Below are 27,882 nucleotides of genomic sequence, written 5' to 3' on the forward strand. Positions count from 1 at the left end.
CATGGTTAACAAAAGTTACATCACGCATGTAATTTTAGTATAAGTATGAAACGGTCCCCTTCGCCCGGTAACATGAAGCTTAATTATTGATAGTGGGCCGATTTTCATGATTGATCATACACAATAATCAACAAGATGATTATGAAACTCAGGCGTACATGGTTGACTTCTAGGCAAAAGTTACATTGATGTACTATTACAAGAGTTACATCATGCATGTAACTTTAGTAACAGTAGGCCTATGGAAGAGTCCCCTTGGCCCTGTAATATGAAGCTTAATTATTGACAGTGGGTTGATTTTTATGATTGATCATACCCAATAATCAACAGAAACAGATCATAAAAATCAGGCCTACAATCGATCGCTAAGTTTCATACAAGTGGAATACCTCTGGCCGTCTCACCTGCATCACGAGATTCAACATAGCAGCAGTGCCGATTTTGAAAACTACTGTAACTTGTACAAGATGTTCAGTGATACTTGGTTACTCTTATTTCCACGTTTTATGAACTAGACCAATACACTTACAGAGATAGGATGGTAATTCAACAAATACCCCCAATGTGGCCAAAATTCATTGACCTCACATGACCTTTGACCTTGATCATGTGACTTGAAACTTGCACAGAATATTCAGTGATACTTGATTACTCTTATGTCCAAGTTTCAAAAGTCAGATCAATAAACTTGCAAAGTTATGATGGTAATTCAACAAATACCCCCAATACGGCCAAAGTTTATTGACCCTAAATGACCTTTGACCTTGATAATGTGACCTGAAACTTGCACAGAATATTCAGTGATACTTGATTACTCTTATGTCCAAGCTTCAAAAGTCAGATCAATAAACTTGCAAAGTTATGATGGTAATTCAACAGATCCCCCATTATGGCCAAAGTTCATTGACCTTTGACCTTGGTCATGTGACCTAAAATGCGCACAGGATGTTCAGTGATACTTGATTACTCTTATGTCCAAGTTTTATGAACTAGACCAACATACTTTTAAAGTTTTGATTGTAATTCGATAGATACCCCCAAATCGGCCAAAGTTCATTGACCCCAAATGACCTTTGACCTTGGTCATGTGACGTGAAACTCATGCAGGATGTTTGGTGATACTTGAATAACCTTATGTCCAAGTTTAATGAACTCGGTCCATATATTTCCTAAGTTATGATGACATTTCCAAAACTTAACCTCAGGTTAAGATTTTGATGTTGATTCCCCCAACATGGTCTAAGTTCATTGACCCTAAATGACCTTTGACCTTGGTCATGTGACATGAAACTCTAATAGGATGTTCAGTAATACTTGATTAACCTTATGGCCAAGTTTCATGAACTAGGTCCATATACTTTCTAAGTTATGATGTCATTTCAAAAACTTAACCTCAGGTTAAGATTTGATGTTGACGCTGCCGCCGTCGGAAAAGCGGCGCCTATAGTCTCACTCTGCTATGCAGGTGAGACAAAAACAGGGCCCTGATCACTGTAAGGTACAGTAGTGTATGAAGTTCACAGAGCCGTCATACAAAGAGTTATGATTGATATGATCAATCAATTGTAACTCTATGGAAATCCATCAGTGTCATAATTTTTTCTACGAAAAATTTACACAATGTCCTTTGTATGCAGAGAGAAACGCAGTGAATTTTCAATAAAACAATGAATGCATGAATATACATCAAAGCTAGAAAATATTTTGAACAAACATTCATATTATGTTCACGTTGCTGGCCGTCGATAGTTACGATTGACTGGATTAATTGTACATGTAACTCTTTGTAAGACGGGCCCAGGCCTGTGTATGCTATCTCCAACACGTCGCTGATTGAAAGATCGTATATGTGTAGCGCAGCAATTAATTCACCCAGCGCTAGTGGGCTAACTTGGATGCAGCGTGTCTAATTATCTCTGCCCCTTGCTGTAACTATCGCTCATTAATCTTCCCGATTCTCTATCCCTGCACATCCCTGCGGAACCTATTCCAGTGAACTTTCAATGTCTCACTCAAATGGAAGAGCAGCTGTCCTGGGAAGATCTAGGGGTTAACTGGTGTCCAGCTTCCTATCACCATACCTAAATTACATTACAACTGACCATGTTGATGGAGTCAATCAGGGACTAAGTCAACATTGCAACTAACATGGGGGGGGGGGGGGTATATTTCTCGCATTGTAATCAATATGTACTTTCCAATCTATGAAAAATATAGCAAATCAATGTACTAAAATAACAATTAAAAACATATTGCTGCAAAATTCTGTGACATACTAACAATCACATTGATTGTAACTTGTTGATAATTTTTTTTATTTCATCCCTATCAGAATGTAACTTCGTAAGTTAAGAGGAAGGAATGAATTGCGGGTTACAGGAATTTTTTTTTTCCAGGCAACTCCAGGACTGCAGAGGAGGAGCCCTTTGTAATGTCATCATTCTAATGTATTTGTTTGTTGTTTGAAATGCCGAATAAATATTAATAAACTCTTGTGATCTTATAGCTGGGCACTAAACTGTACAATCTCACTTCCATAAGTTTCCAACTCCCAGTCCCCTCGACACAATTTTTCCCCCTCACTTTGCTGGGGAATGCTGCGATATGATTTTTTGTTAGTGATGTACAGTGCTATAGCTGTCATAGTGGTTGGCCCAACTAGCACGGATGACTTCTGAGTGACCACCACCCATCAGTAAAAATGCTGCTTCCAAGGAACACTACTTTCAAATAGTATATACATGTAAATACAACTCCTTGCAGAGATGAATTGTACAATGGAAGAGTACAAGCATACATACAAATTCTTATTCATTGGGTGGAAGCCAGAAATATGAATTTTCAATATCAAACTTCCCCGCCAAGTCTTAACATTCCAAGAATTGTACTTGCGCAGATTTTCAATTTTATTAATGTTTTTGGGTACAGCCTAACTGGATATTAGACAAAACAACAACTTGGCTCAGTGGTGATTGACTAAATACCATGGTTACTACATGAATGGGTTGTATATTATACCAAGTGGGGTGAGACCAATCAGAAAGTAAACAAAATAGGGGTAGACCATCTGGACCAAAGATTCTGCAAGTGGAAGACTCGATACTCAATAGCTCGCCTGAAATGAAACTCTTGGGAAGTGCACCCAACAGTGTTGGGTAGGTCCACATTCGCCTATTGCCATTTGGGTTGTGAACAAAACATACAAGGGAAATGGTAGAGAGGTGGAAGAGGAGGCGATTTGGACTTTTAAAGATTGTCTTTTTCTTCAAAATCTCTTAATCAAATTAGAGATGTATATAGCCGAGAGGTTTCTGGGAAAGGAGAGGTGGAATGACCACCATGTGCTGTCCTTGTGCCCTTTCCCAAACCCCCTCTCGCATTTTCCCTTTACGGTTTACACAGAACCATGTGCCGATGTGCGACAATTTGCTTACTCAATGCTATTGGATGTCCTTCCCCATGAACGAAATTGAGCATTTCAAAATATCACCAAAGTGTTGTCTTTTCCTTGTAGTGTCTATGTCTGGGCTTGTTCCTGATGCAATACATTCTATAAAAACCAACTTAGATTTAAACGGAAAATGGACAAAATGGGGGTAGACCAAGTGGCAATTTACCATATGGAAACAAATCCTGATGCAATTGCTATCTAGTCTGTATAACCAACCTAGATCAAAGATCATGTTCAATTGCTGTGATGAAAGTCAGCGATTGGTATCTAAGCGATGAGGTTACTAATGAACAACAGATGAGAGACAGGAACAATACTTTGCTTCAAGGGAGTGTTTCACAAGGAGTTTTGTCAACTAAATCACTGAACGAATGTTATAAGCTACTGAAAGAGCTTACATCCGATTGACTGTGAGCAAATTATTTGGTGAAAATCACCGAAAAAAAAAATATTTTGTAATGCTCCCCAGGAATTTCATTTCCCTTATGTGCATAAAATATACTCATTTGAAGTTGATGTCTTATGCATTTGACTCCTTGTTCCCATTGCATAAAAGTTACTATTATAGTAACTTTGCCATCCAATGGTATCTTTCATAAAATACTTGATTTTGATTGACTGTTGGGTCATGTTACCGTGGTAGTTAGTTATCATCGATGGCAGAGTTACCATAATATTAACTTTTATGCAACGGGGCCCAGATCTGATAATTACTGTCCCAAGAGTAATAAAAACCAAGCTGGAAATACTACACATTCAGCTATGAATACCAAAACTGAACCATTTTTGTTTATGTTTTTCTGTTTAAGTTATATTTTTTGAATGTCTTTTGTAATTTTTTTTTTTTATTAAAGGATATCTTTCATATTTTGTTTCTTCCTAAACACCTTCCAATGATTGGCAGAGACCCTTTGGAGAGAGTAAGATGGGTTCCAGCCTATGAAATGACCATTGGGGAACTAGATTGCTCTACAAGAATTATTGCCACAACAGGCTTTGTAAACAAAGTATCTGGTATATTAAAAAATATTTGTGCCTTGCCATTTATTACTAAAAAAAAAAGTAGTTTCAAGAGAGTTGGGAACAAAATTTAGAAAAGAAGTTTGCTCTGCAAGATTCCAAATTGACTATGGCAAGACAATACCCATGTCTCTTACACGTCTTTACTTCAAGACCAATGCATGTGCCTAAATGTAGTATAATGAGCACTGGGTGAAATCTGAGGAAGCAGTTCAATCAGCAATACTTACAACCAAACAACAGTCCTGCCCCTCAACCGTACTCTGATTCTTTTACACCCACACCCACTTCAAACTTTGTTAAAACAATATCCCTTGATCACATGCACAGAAATACACATATGGCACAAAATAGATACATTCCACTAACAAGGAAATTAATTGTTAAGCCCAGCGCACGCTACACAATCCGATTCGATGTAATGTTTGAACAAATCACATTTTGTGTGAACTGTGAAAGTTCCAAGGAGTGAAATTGAAGTTCAATAATGCTAGGAATACTTAAATTGGAATTCTGTTTTGCTACAACATTTGTGGTTGGAGTAAAGTCCAAATCAGCTTCAAGTCACAGCCAATGAAGACGTCATTGTCATTTAGAATTTGGAAGGTTTAAAACTGACTGAAATTTTTATTTCGGTATTTCATACCACTATTTGGAACTTTCATTAAGATTCTATTGGTTGGAATGTTCTGTCGAATGCTAATCATAATTTCTCTGAATATTGCAAGCATCATCTAGTGTGTGCCGGGCTTTATCTCCGGGATTATTCAAACTCAGGATTATTCAAACTCGGGAAGTTTAAGGGTTAAAACAATTCGCTAGCTTACCTCTTCTGCTGCATCGGCTGCTTCTCTCTCTGCTCGCTCCCTGGCCCTCTTTTCTCTCCTCTCTCGCCGCGCCCTCTCTTCATCTGTTTCTTCTGTTGGCCCATTTGTCTCCGCCTCCTCTGCCGCTCTACAAGAAGTTAAAGAAAAACAGATTAAATCTGATCCTACTAAAACTCTACATGAATATACCTCTACATAAATATGATGACTATTTAATTCTGTAATTTTTATATAATTCTTACACAGTGCGCATTCAAAATAGTAAGAACAGGTCTTATCAAACAGAATAAAAACCAGTTGGAAATAATGAAAACAAACTTCACATCATACCTTAGGGCTCCACACTAACACTTTTTACTAATGGTCTAGCCTGTTCTTGTTGGACCAGTGTAGGCACCCTGCTTTTCATTTTTTACTGGTCTGAACCTAAAACTTACTGGTCTCCCCAAATACACGAAAAAGACTTTATTCCTCCCAAAAAAAAACCACAACATACAAACAGTGCACACATAAGATAATTCATGAGAGCCATTTCTCAATTTTGGAGAGCCATGTTTAAGATGTAACTTCTGAAGGTTTCCATGGCGAATAAGAATAATATAGTAGGTTTCACGATACACCATGTATCTATCTTAGGCAAGTGTTGGTCCTGAGAAGGACCACCCAAACTCAACGTTTCGACAAGAACACACTTGTCGAAACATCGAGTTTGGGTAGTCCTTTTCAGGACCAACACTTGTCCAAGAAAGATAACATGGTGTACCATGAAACCTTCTACACCATTTTACCATGGTGTACCGTGAAACCTTCTACACCATTTTACCATGGTGTACCGTGAAACCTTCTACACCATTTTACCATGGTGTACCGTGAAACCTTCTACACCATTTTACCATGGTGTACCGTGAAACCTTCTACACCATTTTACCATGGTGTACCGTGAAACCTTCTACACCATTTTACCATGGTGTACCGTGAAACCTTCTACACCATTTTACCATGGTGTACCGTAAAACCTTCTACACCATTTTACCATGGTGTACCGTGAAACCTTCTACACCATTTTACCATGGTGTACTGTGAAACCTTGTACACCATTTTAAGATGCCAGAGCCATTTTTATAATATGCAAAAAAAAATAATTATCATTTATCAGTTTGATATATTTTTTAATGGTCATGTCTGCTTTCAATTGTCTATCATATGCAGACATGACAAGTCTCGAGCATTATTCGTGAGACTCCAACATTCGAGACTCTTGCTCAATCTCCTCAAAATTCTTTGTCATTCACGTATCACAACCTATCTTTGAACTCGGCAATTCTGAAGTAAAACTAGCCTAAAAGCAGACTGTTCTGTGCAATCAAAACCCATAAAAAATGCCAAAGTAATATGCAAATGAGAGAGACGATGATGTCACACACTCAATATTTCTTTTAATACTTCTTCATTTCACAATATAGAATACAGTTATGGCAATTCAACTCGTTCAGGGAAGAATAAAGACTTCTTTCTCACTGTAAGAAAGGAAAATTTAAAATATTTAAAATTTCAGGTCATAAATGGAAAAGAAAATGTGAGTGGATGACATCATCACTTCCTTGGTTCACATGCCGACCCAGACAGGTCTGCATATATAAATCTTATGTGAAATGAAGCAAGACATTTTTTAAACAAAAGTTCATAACATTCTCATCTTAAATCAAATTTTTAATGAAATTTTAAGTATTACCGGTACTCTCGCGTAAGTACAACTTTTCTTTGTTTATTCCAAACAACATTTTACTGGGGTGGACTTGACCTTTAAGGGCTAATCCTACAATATAACATCCTAACATTCATACTGTAATGATAGCCATCTCCCGGTTTATGCACCCACAGACTACCGCCACATGAGCCAGTGAGTTCATGCACACACAGTAGCACAGGCTGCCACACTCAGCCAGTACATCTCCCTATGTATACTACACTTCCCAATTAGAATTCCAATAGCCATATAAGGTTTGCCCATCAATACTCTACAGACTTTATTCTAGACCTGCTGTATGAAGCAATGAGTGATAGGGATTGTCGCTTGTTCCATGATCAGTGATGGACCAGATCTGCACTTTGGCAACATATCAATGTACTTGAGATTTAAAAGCTTATTTTAGCTTTTTAACCAAAAGGTTTCAAACGCAGGGGCAGTGGAACCACAGGGACTAACTTGAAGCTGCGTGGGCTTCAGCCCTGCCCCCACTTTTTTTCCGATAACGTATACAAAAACACACAACTTACAATCTTTTATGATTTCTTGTGGATAACAATTTTTAGACGAACTAATGGTCGCAACTTTTAGAGGAAGTGAACTCGGCTCTTCACCAAAACAAGACACCATTGAAAAGGTGGTTTACACAATTAACTTTTTGCATGCTGAATAAATTTTTGGGGATAATAATGACAATTGTTTTCCATGTTATTTTCTATAATTCAAGAGATTCTTATTGCACCATTGATACTTATTATCATTATATAGATGTTATCCAAGAACTGTTGCCTTTTATGAGCCTATAAAATTTGAAGGTAGGGAAGAAAACTGATTATTACGATTGCTGAATTAATTGTATGAATGTGCATGATTCCAACATCAGCGCACAAAGAGTTAAGCTCTCAATTATCATCTAATAATGACCCTTCTCAGATATCTTTATTTCCTACACTCCGAGATAGTGGTGACCTTTATGTCCTGGGTAAAACCCACTGATCTGTGGTCTTAAAAGAAGTGGAACATCCAAGCAATCAAACACTCCTATACCAACTATGCCTGTGTTTGCATTTAGATTTGCTATACTTGATGAGATTTTAACTTGATTTGATTAAAGAATCCACAAGAACACCTCCATTATTTTACTGATAAATATTGAGATGTCAATGTATTGAGCAAATATTTGGTTTGGAACATTTGTGTTTTTTTAGATCAAAGTAAACTACAAGGTGATTCACGATTCACGAAACTCGCTTGATTTTGCGGTCAAAATAAGCAATATGATCTTTTGACCCCTGATGACCATCGACATTATCATCCTCAAGAACACATGTGTGGCATTACCCAGTGATTATTTGTACCAAGTTTACACACAACTAATGCAGATATAAAAAAATGAGAGCAAGTTAGCCAAATTTTGTAAAAAGGATGGACATGACCTCATATCATTTGACATTTTGACCCCTAGATGACCTTTGACTCCATCATCCTCATGAAGTATTATTATGGATCATTTGGCCTCTGCTGACTTAATTAAGGTGAAAAGGGCTAAAAACAGACATAAGAGGTTCTCGTTTAATGTGTTTGAATCATTGGAATAATAATTTTCAGTATCTTTACAGTTTATCATCGGTACAACTATCATTATCATTGATAATCATCATCGTCATAATTGTGAAGCTATACATTTTTTGTGGCATCAACTCATTTGCTGTGATGTTTAAAATATGCATTGATATGCATAAACGTTTGTTTATTTTATCCACAATTACAATTATACAATTGAAAACATCACAACTATTAAAATAAATCTGTAGGCATTTTCTCCCTAGCTGGCAAATGAAAATAAAGAATATTCAAGAATACCTACCTACCTATAATATTGTTGCTACACGTATACATTCCATATTCTGTATATAGGCCAATGCAAACTTAAAAACATGACCAGCACTTTTATATTCTTGTCACAAGGTGAAAGGGTCCATTGATAGTAATTGTGTTTACAGAACCTATCACATATCAAGGTAGGGTGATATGACCCTAGTCTGACATGCAAAGAATGCAGTGAAGATGAGAGAGAAAGAGACAGAGGAAAAAGAGGGAGAAGAGAATAAGAAATAATCTGCGACTTGCTTCATTCCAACTCTCCACAAACAATTCACATTGAACCTACTGGTAATTGTTTTTGCTTTTGCAAATTGCTAGGACAAGTAACCAATTTTCTTTCTAATTCGTGTTGAACAGAAGAACATAAATATCAATGCAAACGCGCAACACCAGAGTTTTTTTCAAGCACCCCGATGCATATTTTTCTCAAAATAATAGGCTACCTTATTCAAGTCATAAATACAATGCTTACATACTATCACTGGCATTTAGCTTAGCTTTTAATTTATTTAATTGTTTTCCTTTACCAGGGTAACCCTTCAGTTACTAAACTGATTTAAGGGGGCCCTAGGAATGCTAAAAACGTAGAAACACACATAGATAAATCAATCAATACAAATAAATAGTCAAATATATCATACCGATAAAAATATTTAAGATTACAATTTTTCAGAGTTTCAATAATAGAATCCATAGTTTAAGTGAATCAACGATAAAATTAAAAAGAAGAACAATATAGTTGAATCAGAGTCCCCTTTACCCCCCCCCCCATATCACCAGATTGAATCCGGATGACGACCAAATGGCCAAGCATTCAAGACTTTGTTCCTACAAGATTCCTGGTTACCTCTATGCAGGCAGGGATACCACCACACATTGCCTCAAAGTGACTTCATTCAGACAGGGATAATACCATAAACCCATTTCTTTAAAGGGACTTCATTCAGACAGGGATACTACAATAGTCCCATTGTCTTAAAGTGACTGCATTCAGACAGGGATACCACCATAGACCGATTGTCTTAAAGTGATTGCATTCAGACAGGGATAATACCATAGACCCATTGCAAAGGGACTTCATTCAGGCAGGGGTAATACCACAAAACTATTTCTTTAAAGTGACTGCATTCAGACAGGGATACTACCTAGACCCATTGCATCAAAGGGACTTCATTGTGCTGCACTCAACCCAGGTGAGGTGAATGGGTACCCGGTAGGAAGAAATTCCCTGAATGCTTAAGCGCCTAAGCAGCTCAGCCAAAGCCGGGGTAATAATAACAGCAGGGCCTGCTGGTAGAACAGTTTTCGAAACTGAAGTGGCTTCCATGGGTAAATATACCTATATTATTATTTTTCGGACAGGGATAATAGCACAAAAGTATTTCTTTAAAGCAACTGCATTCAGTCAGGGATACAACCATAGACCCATTGTCTTAAAGTGACTGCATTCAGACAGGGATAATACCATAGACCCATTGTCTTAAAGTGACTGCATTCAGACAGGGATAATACCATAGACCCATTGTCTTGAAGTGACTGCATTCAGACAGGGATAATACCATAGACCCATTGTCTTGAAGTGACTGCATTCAGACAGGGATAATACCATAGACCCATTGTCTTGAAGTGACTGCATTCAGACAGGGATAATACCATAGACCCATTGTCTTGAAGTGACTGCATTCAGACAGGGATAATACCATAGACCCATTGTCTTAAAGTGACTGCATTCAGACAGGGATAATACCATAGACCCATTGTCTTAAAGTGACTGCATTCAGACAGGGATACTATCATAGACCCATTGTCTCAAAGTGACTGCATTCAGACAGGGATGCTCCCATAGACCCATTGCTTTAAAGTGACTGCATCGGACATGGATACTACCAGAAGGCCATTGCCCAAAGTGACTGCATTCGGACAGGGATACTACCATAGACCCATTGCACAAAGTGACTGCATTCAGACAGGGATACTATCATAGATCCATTGCTGAAAGTGACTGCATTCAGACAGGGATATTATCGTGGACCCATTGTCTTACAGTGATTGCATTGAGAGATGGATACAATAGACCCATTGCCTCAAAGTTACTCCATTCGGACAGGGATACTACCACAGATCCATTGCGTCAAAGTGACTGCACTCAGACAGGGATATTACCAGAAGGCCATTGCCCCCAAAATACTGCATTCAGACAGGAATACTACCATAGATCCATTGCTTCAAAGTGACTGCATTCAGACAGGGATACTTCCATAGATCCATTGCCTTCAAGTGACTGCATTTGGACAGGGATATTATCGTGGACCCATTGCCTCAAAGTTACTCCATTCGGACAGGGATACTGCCACAGACCCATTGCTTAAAGTGACTGCATTCGGACAGGGATCCTAACATAGACCTACTGGCCAGCACTATGATAATGATTTAACCTGGGTTTAACCTTAGTCTTCCCTAGAAGTTTAAACCACACTTCTATGGAATGCTGGGCTTCATAATCTTTGTTCAATATTCGAGACAATTATAAGCTATCAATTAATTCAATAAAATTTCTTAATATTTTGTTATTTTCCTATTCTTCTTATATAATGTCTAAATTAATTATTGTTTACATTTTTTAGCAGGATAAGAATATTTTTTTTTAGGTGACAATCTGCACTTCATTAAACTGTGGTCTAAATAAAAAACAGGGGCCTGTAACACAAAGCTTAGCAATGATCATAAAACATTTTTCTACGAACGGCTCCCTTGGCTAAAATGTACAATCAATCGTTAAAACGAACGTACAATCAATCGTAAAAACGAAAGGTACAATCAATTGTTAACCTTTGAGTTACTGGACCCAAGATTAACTTTACCATGGCTACTGGAATACCACCCATTGCCTCAGAGTTCCTGTATTCTGACATGCATACTCTAATAGACAGCGTGATGATCACTGCAAACTGGAGTCATCGCGTCAGCGTGTGGAAGAGTAGTAACTGCATTCCAATACCAACCACAACTATTTTTCTCTTTTGCTTCACACCCTATGCCCAGAGCTCAAGGACTGCTGAATAAGCCAGTTCGTAGTTCCTTTCTGCGCATGATCAAAAGATTCTACGCATGATCAGAAGGTCATTTGTACTAAAGTGACATGGTGCTTTAAAATCTGAGATAAGCACCAACTTTGATGTCTTGATTATTCATATATTCTTTTGAATTGTCGTTTTCATTTACATCCACAAAAAACAATGCTTCCACGAACGACTGGTATTTCACAGTTTGTCAAGTACATTGTGCAACATGCTAAGATATGCATTCAAAGTAGGAATGCAACAAATACCTTCATTAAGTGTTCATTGGTGTGCTATTCTAGTCACCTGGTCTATTCAATTTCTTCATCCTGCTATGTAAGGCAAGCTTACGTAATATCTTGCTTTGAAATCTGCCTATCATAATGAAAGAAATGAAAGGTCATTTGACCAAAATTGCCCATGAAGTAACTACGAACTGGTCAATTCTATCATTCTTTGAACTTTGAACAAGAACTACCAGGCTCAATAAGCTAACACAGGGAGTAATGACTGGTATCACATCGGTGTCACATCAATTTGCTCAGCCTCAGTTTGCTTACAAAAGACTGTTACAAAATATTTATTTTCCCTCATCAACTAAAACAGCTGATAATAAATAAATATTAACATAGGATTTATATAGCGCACATATCCACCTCGCTAGGTGTTCCCAGGCATTCCTCTATTACGCCGGCTAAGCTAGTTTAACGATTCTGGTGCGCACAGCTTTTTGAGGAATTACTTCCTGCCAGTACTCATTTACCTCAACTGGGTCGAGTGCAGCACAGTGTGGATAAATTTCTGATCAAATATGAGAAGCAAAATAAATTTCTGTAGAAAATTTGATGGTATTCAGTTTAGGTCAGGTGAGAAATTTCCATTTTGGAAAAAATTGTCTCTTAATGAGAGAAGTTGATTACTGAACATTGGAACTCATTCTTAGATAATTACCAAAACTTGAATTTATGTTTAAGCAAACAAGAAAGTAAGAAATTCTCTATTTGATCCACAAGCATACCTGTATAACAAACTTGATGATAAAGCTAGCTATGTACACATCTACCTGAGATAACTTGATAATTCCCTACTTTGGATAAAGTTTAAGATATCTTAGGGGTTGTACCAATGGAATAGATGGGGGTGTAAACAGAAAATGCCTTAACATGGTACTCAAGCCTGAAAATAAAATCAATATAGACAGTTAACTTTATCAAAGCAAAATGGAGAAAACATCATTTTAACACACCAAAAAATGGAGGTACCGTGGCTGAATGGTCTAAGGAGCCTGGCTATAAATGGAAAGTCCGGAGTTCGATCCCCAGCCATGGCACCTATGCCTGTGAGCAAGGCATTTAATCACAATGCTCTTTTATCTTGCTTGCAAATAAATGGAAATGCTATATGCATTATTGGTATTAGGTGTGCACTTGTTTAAGAAAAAAACAAGGTGGTTCACAAACCACAAGTCTCATCTGCTTTTGCGATCAATAAAAGATGCAATATAATCTTTTGACACCTAGATGATACATGTGGTATCAAAATTCACGAACAAAAAATGTTGTTGGATTCTTTATATTACAAAATTTTGAGAAAACAGTTACGGGTTTATACAACCCATCGTGCACATGAAATATGCAGGCTGAATGCTGATGATGTCATGTACCCACACTTTTCTTTTTCTTATAGAAATCATTTATATGAGATCATAATCATTTGATATTTTCATGCATGTGTGTACAGTATGTTGCCCTTGTAACAAAGTAAGTTGCAGTAGAGATAATCTTCCACATTAAATCAGTAGTCAATCCATTTCTCTTCATTTGGGGGTCAAAATTAGACAAAATATAATGCAATATTTAGGATAACTGGGGATACAACATCATCAGCTTGCTCACTGCATAATAATGACGACATGCAAAGAACAGTTTCACCAAAATAACTGAAACTTTGGAATGTTATAAACTCATAACTTAATTATTCGTTGTCCGATTTTCTTGAAATTTCAGTGTATTATTATCTGATTTAGTTTCATCTGTTCAAATCATATTATCAGCCTGGAATACCACTTAAAGTTTGTGGGCGCATCACAATCATATCTTACACACCGCTCTTGTTACGCTTTCTAAAACTGGTTTACTGGATACCGGTTCAGGAAATCAGTTTGGAATATCACTTTGCTATCTTTCCCATTTGATAACCTGAAAGGAGTTTTCAAAATCACTTCACTTAAAGCGATCTTGATGTTATAGGAACGCTCTTAGTGGGGTGACGTTTCACGCCAAATTTGAAACAGCATCGAAGGCATTCTACACACAGTGTGTGGAGTAGCGCGCTCAAAATATGCGAAGATTGCTTCCCGAAGAACAGTTGTGTCTTCACGCTCAATAATAACTTACGCTTACTTCTGAACCGGTTTGGAAGATCGCTTCGACCGTTCTCACTACACGTTAAACTAGTTTCCACTAAACTAGTTCTGGAAGGTAGTGAGAACGGTGCTTTAGCATACCAATGTGACAGACTAAAGTATCCAACAGAGAGTCAACATGAGATGATGCTCCCAATATCAGTGTGAAGCTACAGGACAGCATAGACAACATGCTGGTATCTAGACCTATGATATTCAAAAGTGTGATTAAATGTATTCAAATATTTTGGATATTTGGAAGATTGTTGGAAAACAAAAGATGAAGAAGATATACATACTCTTACTTAATTTTGAACATGCAAGGAATCAAGTCATCTTCATTTGACAGTTTCTCATATACGATGTCATAAATCAGACATTACATTACAATTCTAATAACTTTAACCTTTTAATGGATTTTCTTCAAAACTTCATCCATTTTTGTAATTACTCTTGATGCTTCACAAAAAATGTTAATCACGATGAACTTCCACTTTAAAAGACACGGTACAGACTTTTCGCGAGGAGCCTAACCTCCATCTTCAAGCTTTCCACCCACAAAGATACCATCCCAGTTGTCTAAATAATCACAACATTCTATCTCTGACCTCATGGTATGAACACACGGGGAAGTGAGGGACAAGGACAGTGCAATTTCAGGGGAATGCAAGGCATGGTCAAATATGAGTGCACTTGATCCCAGTGTAGCAGCAGAGAAAAAGAAATGGAGAACAGACCTTATATTTTCATAAACTCCATAAAGTACCCATAAAGAATTGACAGAAAATCTAGAGTATGAAATCACTAATTAAAAATTAACCAGACAAATTCTTCTTTGTTTGACAGCCAGCAGTATTGCATTATCAAAATCACTGGAAAGGGGAAAGAAGGACTAGTAAAGATATAATGTCATCTTCAGAACTCATAGAACTTTGTCCTCCTCTATGTGCTATGTATCAATCATAATCATAAAGCGCATAGAGTCTTTTGACTATTATGCGCTATATAAATTTCAAATATTTATTATTATTATGTTCAGGTAATGTTCTGCATCAGTGTGTGTGTGTGAGACACTTAAAAAGTAGAAACAAGGTAAAATAATTGGAACTATACAATGTGACACTGTGACCTTTCAAATTTATACTCACATTCAAAAGTGGTTTTTAATGAGTTAACTGTAGGTTTAGAGACATAATTTCTATTCTCAACGTTGAAAGCTTACAAATGTAGATAATGGAATATTTTTTATTGAGTTTACAAAGAAAATAACATTTATTCCATTATCAACACTGGGAAGGGGAAAGACCAGTATAGATAGGATTAACTACCTTGTTATAAAGTGGCTTTCAATTACTAATTATCACATTTCATCATAGGAAAAACAATGGGAAATGTGAGGGAAAGTGGAAATCAAATTATGTGTAGCACCTTGAAGAGCAGACTGAATGCTAAAACACAAGGGAATCAACAAGACACAAGGTATTTCACTGTGGATATCAAATCAAATGCAATGTTATCTCTTTGGCTTGGTTCAATCCGAGCTTGATGTTAAACTACTTAAAACCATAGTATTTATCGGTAAACCTATCCTAAGGTGCCGACTTTCGTCACCCAAATACCAGAAGATTTAGGAGAACTAGTTCTGGCATAAGAATATATGTGATCTAGTTATTTTCCACATTAATTCATGTCCACATGCTTTCACGGTAAGTTCTTGAACTTCATGTTATGAGCAGAGTGCAATTTGGCCGGAGTAGCAGGGGATTCAAAATCACTAACTTTGCAAGCTATCGACCTGAATGCCATACTTGTATACCAACCTCGCCCAATGAACGTTCTGCTTATTCTACCAGGGTACCCGTGACTTAAAAAACCCACAATCATTGTCATTTTTAAAAGAGGCTACTAAATAATAACCCAATATTTACTGTCGGGATATTATCGATGACTTGCTTTCACATAAGCAAAAATATGCTAAATTCTGATCAAGAAATCTACCCAAATCAGAAAACAGATACATGTATTTTCCCCTTTTAGTTGTTAGTCTTCTCTGAAAGCACCACTAGTGTAAATTGAACTCTGACAATAACATCATACCTGATTAGGTAAATATTTGTACTTGCAAACCAATTATTAAAAAAAAACAGGATTCTACAGTGCATGATACATGATATTCTGAATGGAGCCTATATTTGCTTTGACAAGCTTTAGCAAATAATATGAAAAGTAAAAAGTCAATAAAATAATCTGTGTAACCTAAGATAAAATCTGCAGAATAATGAGACATGATGCTATTCAATATTGATTCCTATAGTTGACTTTGAACATGTCAAGTGTGGCACGATACTCAAAGTAAATATCAATCGTCATTAGATTGCCATTACCTTGATAACAAACTCACAAAATTATTTCATGACAATCCAGAGAACAAGTAGGAATACATGTTGTAATACATAAATTTCAGTTTATTTCATGTCTTAGTTTGAACGCTTCAGAAAGGCCTATCAAACACAAAACAATTAAAAAAAATCATATTACATTGAGGGATATCTAAGAATAGGTATGACGCATGTTTTTCACTAAATGACATGTTACTAGTTATATTGCATATAATCAAATTTCTATGTGGGAACCATCAAGGAAATATGACAATCAAAATTTTACAAAAATCCATCAAGTTTTCAAGTATTCTTATTATGTTGTTGTGACATGTCACCTGCCCTCTAAAAAAATTCGTGCAAAAAAGATGGTGCAAACAGCAGGTTTTGGGGATTCCTGAAAAATGAAGAAATCTAATAGTTTTAAGGGAGTATGAAATGCATGCTTACAGGTAAACCTCATTCAATTCTGATAAAATTAGAACACATTGGCCTCTGGGAACTTTATTTTAATTCAATTCCGCATTTATGTCCAAATTCATTAAAATTAACAAAATATGATAATATACCAATTTCTACAAGATAATTACTCTACTATTTTTCAAAGACTTTGTTGTCATATATTCATTCATATTTCTTTCCCTTTTCTGGCTTTATTACAATTAATGTGATATCAGGATGGAATTTCCTTTTAAAATAATTGCAATTAAATCAAATTTATGTATATAAATAAGCTGAATTATACCTTAGTTCAATGCTTGGGTATGCAAGTATCGCTCATGCATTGACTATTGAAAAAATGTTATCTACATTGGTGGCATTCAAACTATAGACTATATTCAAGGCAACTTGACTATAGAATCAAAAGATACAATGTTCCAAATCCTTGTTTCTTGCAATCTAAAAAAAAGTTGATTGCAAGTGTTTCAGTTATGAGTGTTAAACCAGGGTATAGCGTATAAAGGCCTATTGGCTTTTTCTACTTCCTCACATCACATTCATTACCCTAGGTATTTTGATATTTTGTCCAATTTGTCCAATTTCCGTTATTTTTGTTATTTTACTCTATTATCATGAAATTATTTGATCTCATTGTACTGTATCATGTTTTTCAGATATGTGAAATAAATGGTTTTGAATTTGAAAGTCTCCAAATTTGCATCAAATCTTATATGTTCCGAAATAAGGGTCACACATCATAAGGTGTGCCGTAGCCTTAAACAAGATAGTATAAAATTCATGTATGCCATTCCATTTTATTTTCTCTCCCCACATTCAAAAAGATAAACTAGGAACTTGCAAATCAAGGCAAAGTCTGTAAAGAACAATATAAAAACCAAACATAACTAATCATTCAGGCTTGTAACAAAGCTATACAGTGACTAGCAGTTCAATCAGAGTCTAGGATCAATGTGAAGAGAGATAAAAATAACAACATGCATGAAGGAATGTGCTCTAATGGGGTGTTCAGACTATTTGAAATCAAACACCACCATCACAATCCTTCACATACCAAAATGTATTCTGGGCTACATACAGTTATATGCATGTAGGACTATAGTTTAGAGAGCATTTAGGAACTTATACAGTCAAACCTGGCTTAGACCACGGTAACATCTAGAAAATCAGTGGCCCTGGGCCTGCCTCGTGTAGGACAGAAATCAGATTGCCCTGAATCTGCCTCGGGTAGGACAGAAATCAGACGTAAACATCCAAAACAAACCTTGGGCCACCTTTTAGCAAACCTATCCCAAGACCACTTCAAGATTTAGTCTCGGGCAGGTCCCAGGCCATCAATTTCCAGTTGTAACAGGGGTCTTAGTAACCACTTCGTTTTAGCAGTTACCAAGCCTTTAGCATCCTCTACAACCATATCTGATGTAGTATACACAAAATCTCATGTTTAAATGCAACATTCGTTGTCTCCCAAGGTTACCCACTAGGGACAGGCTTTTTCTATGTTAACAAAATGAATGGAAAGCCCAAATTAAGCATTTCAGCTTCCATCATTCTTCACATCAAAATATACTGTAAGCCACTTTGGTACGAGTTTGATGTTATCTCTCACAAAACTTAAAAAACATATTTTCATCAGATTTTGAAAGAATGTTTGGTTGTTTTGAAGAGGTGTTGTGGCTCAGTGGATAAGTCTCCAAACCTTTTGCAGGAAATGAAAGTACAAGTCCTATTCTATTCATAACTAGGCAGCAATTTATTTTAGTTTCTGAGATACGTGGGGATTTTCAAAGCAATGCCATGCAAATTGTTGATAAAATGCGCAAAACCAATAGGAAACCTGTACTATAGCAAAGCAAACAATAGCTGTGCGCACTTAACATGCAAATGCACAGTCAGTCACAGTCGTAACGGCAGTGCATTGACGTTGCAAGTGAAAAAGCGATATGACATTTTGACTGACTGCGCGCACTGAATGAAATCATGGTCAGGGTTGTTGTATTCCCTATGGCGTTTTTGTACATGGAAAATCTAAACCGCTCAAACCGAACTTATATTACAAGCATGGAAACGTTTTGCGATGTTTTCTCTGATCCTTCGTTTTGTGTAAAAATCAAGATACCAATGTCAAGCAATTGTCTTGGGCTTTCCAGCCACATACTCTTCTAGCATTGAATATGTTGTAAGGCTGGGGAACTAAGTGTGAAAAAGTACAGTAAACTTGATTGAATTGAAAAGTTGATTTTCTCAGAAATGGGTTTGCACCGTATGTGTGATACGACAGTTCAGATGACCGCCGATGAATTATCAAATACATGATCAAAATTTTGTGTGATCTATCATCATATTTGGAGATGAGGTTTACAGTGTATAGAAAATCGCTTGGTGTCTCTACTGAAGAAGTGTAGATGTTAATCTTGTAGGAACGTGATAAGAATTCCCTGTTCAGTCATGTAAAGACATTCCATGGACTGTATATTTGTACTAAGGATATCTGTCCAAGTGGAATGTTCTCCTAGATCATTATCTTAGCTTCTCTACAGTCAATAACCTTTTATCAACCAAAGCCGTCAGTAACCCCAAAGGGAAGAAGCGTAGCACTGGTGGTGGGTGGAGTCACTGGGGTTTTCTGTGTGTGGGGAGGGGTAATAATTATAATCTTGAGATGATTTCCAAGAAGTGACTGTTAATTGTGTATTGAATATCTGGGGCCCGTTGCAGAAAGAGTTGCGTTTAAACGCAAGCCAAAAAATCAATCGCAAGTCCAAAATGCGCGCTGTTGATTGGTTGAAAATCAAGTTGCGGCTAAAGTTTTAGAGTTGCGATTGATTGCAACACTTTCTGCAACGGGCCCCCAAACATTTAACTGTTATGATTACAATAATTCATTAAGGCAGATAATCTGCCTAAATGAAACATACTAGAATAGTTTGACAAGTGGTAACAAAGGATGACGGAAATTGGCTGATATAGCTTCTTTTTTCTAATCACCCTCCCCCTTCTGAATCATCCACTCATAATTGATTTTTATTCCTACTGTATCACTGGATCCTTCATTCTCCCATTATCAACTCGTACCCTCCATCCACTCATCTCCCTTCACACTAGGCGGTGTTGCACCAGCCTGAGTTTGCTCAATCTCGAGATTTTAGCCCGATCGGCCCTCTTCGCGGTTAATCTCGAGATTCAAGAATCTCTGTCTCCACCATCACAACCCAAGAGCGATTCCTGCTCGAGCGAGGCATTGATGCATTATGGTCTGACGCAGTGAATAAATAATCCCGAGTGCGTATGCACCTGCAAATTAACGGGATAATTTGTAAAATAGTGTGCTATTTTGCAAATAATCTAAAATTAACTTGGGATCGCAATCTTGTGATTATTCCTACGAATTAGTGAGATACATGTAATTGCGTTTCCATTACAAATTATCTCAAGATTTTTCAGATCTGGATATGAAATAGCGCGCTAATTTGAAAAATCGTCTAATTGCCATTTTTTTCCACTCACCATTTCATATAATAACCAATTGGTCAAATAGCTATTCAGTCCATATGCCACTTGGTCTAATTGCACCAAGTGTAAATTGGGCAAAATGAATGAAAAAAAATGGGTATTAGACCAACTGATTAAAGGGGAAGTTCACCCTGAAGAAGACTTTGTTGTAAAAATAGCAGAAAAAATAGTAAAAAATATTGGTGAAGGTTTGAGGAAAATCTGTTAAAGAGTAAGAAAGTTATTAGAGTTCAAAGTTTTGGAGATGTGATGTCATAAACGAGCAGCTGCCCCATGTTTCATGTAACATAAAACGCATGAATTTCAAATTTTATATGGTTCCTGATGACTTGATTTTGTTTTCTTTTCATGATCGGGTATGAAATGATTTGTCTATTGATATACAAAAGTTACAGTGAAAACCATTTTCAATTTTCTGAGAAAATGACATTTCATTGATTTTTTACCATTCGCTATGTAGGAATGCTGCTCGCATATGACGTCACAAATCAAATAATTGAAATTCTAATAACTTTTTAATTATTTGATGAATTTTTCTCAAACCTTCGGCAATATTTTTCATTATTTTTTCTGCTATTTTTACAATAAACTTTTTGTCAGGGTGAACTACCCCTTTAAGAGACGAAATGGTCTTGGAAAAACTGGTGATTGAGACAAACTGATTATTGGAACAAATGGTCATTGAATCAAATGGCTGTTAGACGAAATTCTGATGGACGGATTGGCATAAGATCAAATGAAGGTAGACCATGTGGTGGGTGGACGAGTTGACAGTTTACCCACATACTCACTCCTATCTCCATCCATCCAGTCATATCCCCCCACTGAACCCAAACACTCCTCCTGAGATTTAAAGTTACTTAGGGTGTGTTTATGCTTCCATTGCGAGGACAGAATCAGCGATTTCAAACGTCGATTCAAAACGCCGATCGTAAACGTGGTTCTGGGAGTGCTGTTTATGCTTAACTTTTCTGAGCAAATCATGATCTCCAGCTGAAGCCGCATCGTAAAGAGAGGTCAAATTGGGCGCGCCTTTTTTCGAAAGTTTTTTTTTTTATTGTTGTTATAACGTGGAGATAACATGGAGCAATACGACTGTATTTGCCCGCGGATTTTCATCTCACCGTAAGCATTTACCAAATGCCGTCATTTAAACACGTTTACGATCGTGGTTCTGTTTATACTTCCCCAGAAAGCCTGACTCTGGTCAAACGACGTTTACAAACGCACCTTTTTGTGAGTTTACGATCGGCGTTTTGAAACAGCGTTTAAATGAAAGTAAGCATGGACGCAACCGTGTTTTGGACTAATCACGTTTGGAAACGCTGATTCTGGCCTGAAAAGTGGAAGCATTAACACGGCCATAGTAAATACATATCAGTAAGGGGAAGACAGAAAAAGATTAAAGAATGAAACCCACGATTGCCTGAGCTTTGCCCGACGTTCCTCCCGTCTTCTTCTGATTTCATCCAGATCTCTGCTAGAAGTACTATCAAACCCATTGGTCGAAGCCGCCGCAGCACTGTTAATGATGAAATCCACACCATGCATGACCGATGACACATTCCAGACAGACAATTGTAATGCAAAGAGGAAATAAGACACAGAACAACGAGCAAACAACATAAATTGTTAATATCACACCGTGCGCATGCATTATCTAATCTTTTAAAAGTTTTGTCAAGAGGTATCACTTGTGCCATTCTTTTTTGATCTGGTAAAACATTTACTGCAAACAAAATTCCCTATTCCATCAGGAAACAAGAAAACACAAAATGAAAGGGATGTATCTTTTTAGATTTTTTTCTTCATTTTCTCCATTAATAAAATATTCCATAATAACACTTGAATAATTGGTAAATCTGGTATGATTTTGTAATGGGAAAATATATTATTAGTAAAGAAATAATTATTGAAAGAAAAAAAGAATATTTGAAGACCCATGTGCCCCCTGTATGCAGTGATTTTTAAGTATGATTTACATGAGATGGACACATAACTTCCATGTAAATACTATAAGAGTACTCTCTTGCTACATAAATGTACCAAAAAACATGGTTCTGGAATGAACAAATTAAAAAGATCTATATTGGAACAAAGAAATCAAATTCTTCACCCTAAGGCCCGAATTCACAAAGGTGGTTTTGAAAACCCAAGGTTGAGTCCATGTTTTTTTGCTGATTTCCTGTATAAATTATGCTTATTTTACCCCATTATATGAAAAAATGTCCAATGCTGATGCGCACTTTTGTCACAGTACTGCCGTGGTTATCCATGCTATTTTATTCATGCATGCATGAGTCCAGTGTTTTGAATGAATGAGTCCACTCTTCAAACAGTGGACTCATTAATAAAATAGCATAAACATAGTAACAGGCGTCAATTTGGTGCACTGTGACAAAAGCGCGCATCAGCATTGGACATTTTTTATACACGTGCCCGATAGGCGGTAAATTAAGCGTTAATTTATACAGACATCTGCATAGCCATGGATTCACCCGTGGGTTTTCAAAACCACCTTTGTGAATTGGGGCCTAAGGGTTAAAGTTGTAATCAAATTAAATCACTCAACATGCTATGACATTGACAACCTTCTACACGACAAATGAGTACAAAGATTGGATTCGCTTTCATACATGTAAATTCATGTGGTAAAATAATCAAAAAGTTAATAATCATTTCTAAATAGAAAAAAAACTTGAAATGCATTCCATGTAAATAATAAACATTCAGCAGTTTAGTCTCAAGGATTATTCATGTTACAGACAATTACTAAAGACTAGTCAAACTCCAAACTGACAGTATATGAATGAATGAAACAAAATAATACTTTTATCAGACCATTTTCCCTACAGGTTGAAAAAGTTAAATATTCGAAAATTACCAAACTACATGCATGTCATGGGACACTACAGCACTGGCAGTGTTACTCTAACACCAGATATTTATTACATTTATTTATATCTGAAACACCAGTGAATGGTTGAAACACCAGATTAGAATCACACTCATGCTGCTTTACTAATGGTGTTATCTGGTGTGAAATGTAGCCCAAAACAATCAATTGGTGCTGTTCCCAACACTTATCTGGTGTTTTGCTATCCAGATCCTGACCTGGTGTTAAATTAAGATTAACATTTTTTTTGCAGTGCTGTGTCAAGATAAGCTTTGGGAGTTTGGGCTTACCGTTCAGCCTCCCTCTTTTTTCTTCTCTCTTCCCTCCTCCTGGCCCGCTCCTCTGCTTCATAATCATCACCCATGGTATCTCACAGCAAGCAAACAAGTTCTAATTTCAAAAGAAAAAAAAACACATGAAAGTTACAAAATTAATGAAAACATGTTATATTTAAGAACATACTATAGTGAGCATTATAAATATTTGGAAAATAAATGGGTCTTGAGAAGATTTGAATACGGAAAAGGATGATGCAGGTGTACTATTTAAAGGTAGCGAATTCCAGAGTACACGGGCAGAAAAAGAAAGGTCTCTTTGACCAAATGTATTTGTATTTATGGAGGGAACCATGAGAAGTTGTGAGAATGATTTAAGGTTACGTCTTGAATTCTACGGTTCTATGAGTTCTGATACGTACATGCTCTTTAGGGAGAGGCAATTCTGGTAAATTCACCTGTGCCAAAAATGAGGGTTTAAGCTGAAAGACTGACATTCTCGTGTATAATAACACTATGTGTAACAGAGACCTTAATTTACGGTTATCTACAGTTTTGTGTTGATCGTCATGAATGTGACATCACACATCTTTGTCGCATTGCCAATTTGAGGATCAGCAATTACACAATTTCTTCCAGAATCCTTTCGCACATATTTTTTATTCATACAAACAGACACTTCGGTGGTCATTATATTATACCCCTTTCATAAACCCAATTATGCGGCTAATAGCAGCATAATTTGGTCGTAAAATCGGAGGAGGACCAGAGTTATCCGCATTATTTTGATGCTGCTATTATCCGCATAAAAGCAGCATTGGGACCAGATTTTGACTTTAACAACGCATTTCCAAATAATGCGGATAATTGCCATGGTGCGGTCACAAAGTCACCCTTTTCCAACACCACTGCATCGGAGGGGGCGTGTCCAGTTGTCATGACGAGTATCCGCCTTTTTCAGGACAGGCGCTCGTAAAAATAGTGTGGATTATTTTCGGAGTTTGTGAACGCAATTTTTATTGAATTATCCGCATTACTCTTAGGCGGCTAATTAGAGGATGGGTTTATGGAAAGGGTATTAGATTCTGTAAAAAGTTATTTTGAGATCGTTACCAGAACTGGAATTTATCTTTAAGTCTGTACTTCTTCCTGCATCACAGAAAACTGAAGACTGGTGTCTATAGAGGTGTGGTATGGTCTACTTGGGAGGGTAAGTGTTATCTTTGCAAACCAAGCATTAATCTGCTTTCTTTCCTTGGTGCTAAGAGGTTTGGTCAATATTGACAATGTCATGTCAAGAAAAGAGGTCTCCCATGCACTGACCATCTTCTTACATCCGCTGGATTTATCGGACTTTGGTAATAGAGGTTGCTTAAACCATTCCCAGAGAGGTACAATGTCTCCTAAGTTGCTTTTTTAAGGAGAAACTTCTGCAACTTTTTTTCACCAATAATATGCAACAATGATTCTACGTGCATTACCCCGACTTTAGCATAGCTACCCTGACTGGGTGCTCAGACATCCAAGGACTTCCTTTGTACCAGGTACCCATTTACTACACCTGGGTGGAGATTGGCAAATGTAGATAAATGCCCTGCCAAAGGTGGCGAGTTTCCTGGCTGGATTCGACCCAGACCTTGTGTTTCAAAGTTTGGAGACTATATCCACTGCCCGGTGGGGTCACTCACCCGCAGAGGGGGACGCATATGACCGTTACCACAAATGCAAGTAACCCCCTATTGCAGTCAATTTCAAGGACATTTTGTGAAATTTACCCCCCTATTTTCACGCAAAACAAGGACAAAATTGCGGTAAAATGGTACCTTGAAACACCCCTAATTATAAGATTGTAAGGACACTTTTGCCCATTTCGCAAACTTACCCCTATTTACCATATTTCAAGGACAGGGCATTTAATTATACCCTTTCCTCATTAGAGGAAATTGCAACACAGGCGTCAGAGTGCCCAGTCCTTAAAGATGACCAAGAGCCATGTCATACTGATACAATAATAAAAAAGAACTTTATTTTTCTTGAAAAATAAGAAAAGTAGAATTCTTTGTAAAAATAAATGTAGAGTTGTCCACATAAAGATACAGAGCATGATGAGCGCGCCCTCTGCGGCTGGTGACTCGGCGACGGATTTTACTTCCCGTGATCGTTCTCCCCTTTTTCCTGACCCCTATTTCCATCAGATCGAGGACGGTGAGCACCCCTATTTTCACTACTTCGAGGAGTGTTCTGTCCGCGGACGCTCAATGAAATTGACCCCTTTTCCCGCGATTTTGGTAACGGTCATGCGGTCCCCAAGTCAAGTTGAGTGACCCCACCGGGATCCACTGAGCGACAAGACCTATTCAATATATGTAGAGAGTTTTCACTACCTTGATGCAAAAAAGATTCCAGAACTTTGCAACTGTATTTTTAAATGCCCTTCATGACAAAGCCAAGACACAGCCAAGAAGTTTTTGTCAAAAATTGGGGAATCTAAACAGCTGTGTGTTGTCCTGGACTCTTGACAAAAGACACAATTTTTGTTAGCTCCGAAATTTCTATTTCAGTTCACCAATTTTTGACAAAGACCTCCCAGCTGTTTTTTTTTATTTTACAGGCATTTTCAATAGATTTTCCTGTTGTTGAATCCGTCCCCATTGCAGTTGCAAACGAACCTATTATGACAGACTCTAGACATCAAGATCACTCTGCTTTATTGAAAGTATACTACGGCAGCAATGACTTGGTAAAATCGCTGATGCACATCTGATACCACTTTCAACACCCCCAGTTTAGATGCACCTTGAATATGTGGCAGTGTTAGACTACAACTAATGTAACTCTTGCTGGTCTGCAGTTTCTGATACCTTGCAGACAAACATTATAGTTGCTTGACTCCGTAACATTGTTATGTGGTGCTCATATCCCATTGGATTTTGTACTAAAAAATATTGCTAAGCTTTTGAAAAGACCTAAGAAACATATATGCACACAGCAGGCTTGTTATTTTGGTTTACTCTTGAGAGCTACTTTTCATAACTTTCTGCCTAAATCTGCAACATTGGATATAGGTTTATAGCATTGCAATTAATGAGCATTCCCAGGTATCTTTGGGACATTTTAGAGGCTAATTTGCCCCAGGCCCTCTTTAATTTTTCCTGGCACACAGATTGTGTGTGTGCGTGGGGGGAAGGGGGGGGGGGTGGTCACAACTAACATGTTTTCTGTGGGACTCAGGACACAAGATGATATTACATATTATCTGAACATAATAGGTCACTCAACTCCACCATAAGCCAACTGAAATTTGATCTATTGATTCGTGGCATAAAAGAACATAGGGTTATTATCAATTTGAAATACCAAAGAAAAGACAATTTCATAAAATGACTGAAAAATACTAATTTAATTATTGAGTTGTGTGCTAAGCTTCTTCTTTTCACTAAATTCTCTTTCTTTTCAGTCACTCAACTCTCTTAAGAGAGCACAAAAATACCTTCATATCAACTTCATAACCATAAATATCACACTTTACAAGTGTAGTATATAAGTCAAGTGGCTATTACAAGCCATCCCCAAAACCAATTTCCTGTATGTTCTCCCTGTCAGCGCGACCTTTGCAGCACATAAATTTAAGAATCAAAACTCAATTTTATACCAGGGGTTCTCTTTATTCTGACACAGACAAGACTTGCAGAATACAAGCAGAATACCACACCTCATTGGCTGCCAACAATAGGCTGATCGCAAGAAGTAAACAGTTCGCCAGGGCCATGCTTTTCAAATGCATGTGAAGACCATATTCTACCATTCAACCAAGGCAGAAACCAAAACATCAATTGTCATCAACTCATTTTACAGGAATGTACAATGTACCTACATGTAGGCAGTGCATACTGGGTCCCTCAGGTAGACCTACAAACTTTGTTAGATTTAACAACAAACTGGGAATACAGGGAAAAATTAGTTTCATAA

At 37.2% G+C, this 27,882-nt stretch overlaps 1 protein-coding gene across 8 annotated transcripts in view; it reads right to left on the reverse strand.

The window, feature by feature from the left end:
- The window catches only part of LOC121421102 (troponin I-like), a 79,666-nt gene that overhangs the window by 34,374 nt on the left and 17,410 nt on the right, over positions 1-27,882 (reverse strand). For 7 of the 8 annotated variants that reach the window (XM_041615728.1, XM_041615727.1, XM_041615724.1 and 4 more), the window contains exons 2-4: positions 23,929-24,028; positions 22,163-22,264; positions 5,299-5,425 (exon numbers count right to left, since the gene is read on the reverse strand). In XM_041615728.1, coding sequence (XP_041471662.1) covers positions 5,299-5,425; positions 22,163-22,264; positions 23,929-24,002 — 303 coding nt within the window. In that variant the 5' untranslated portion in view covers positions 24,003-24,028. The remainder of the gene's footprint in view (positions 1-5,298; positions 5,426-22,162; positions 22,265-23,928; positions 24,029-27,882) is intronic. The other variant, XM_041615729.1, reaches the window with a different exon arrangement.

Source organism: Lytechinus variegatus, chromosome 9 (genome assembly GCF_018143015.1).
Source record: "Lytechinus variegatus isolate NC3 chromosome 9, Lvar_3.0, whole genome shotgun sequence".
Classification (NCBI taxonomy): domain Eukaryota; kingdom Metazoa; phylum Echinodermata; class Echinoidea; order Temnopleuroida; family Toxopneustidae; genus Lytechinus; species Lytechinus variegatus.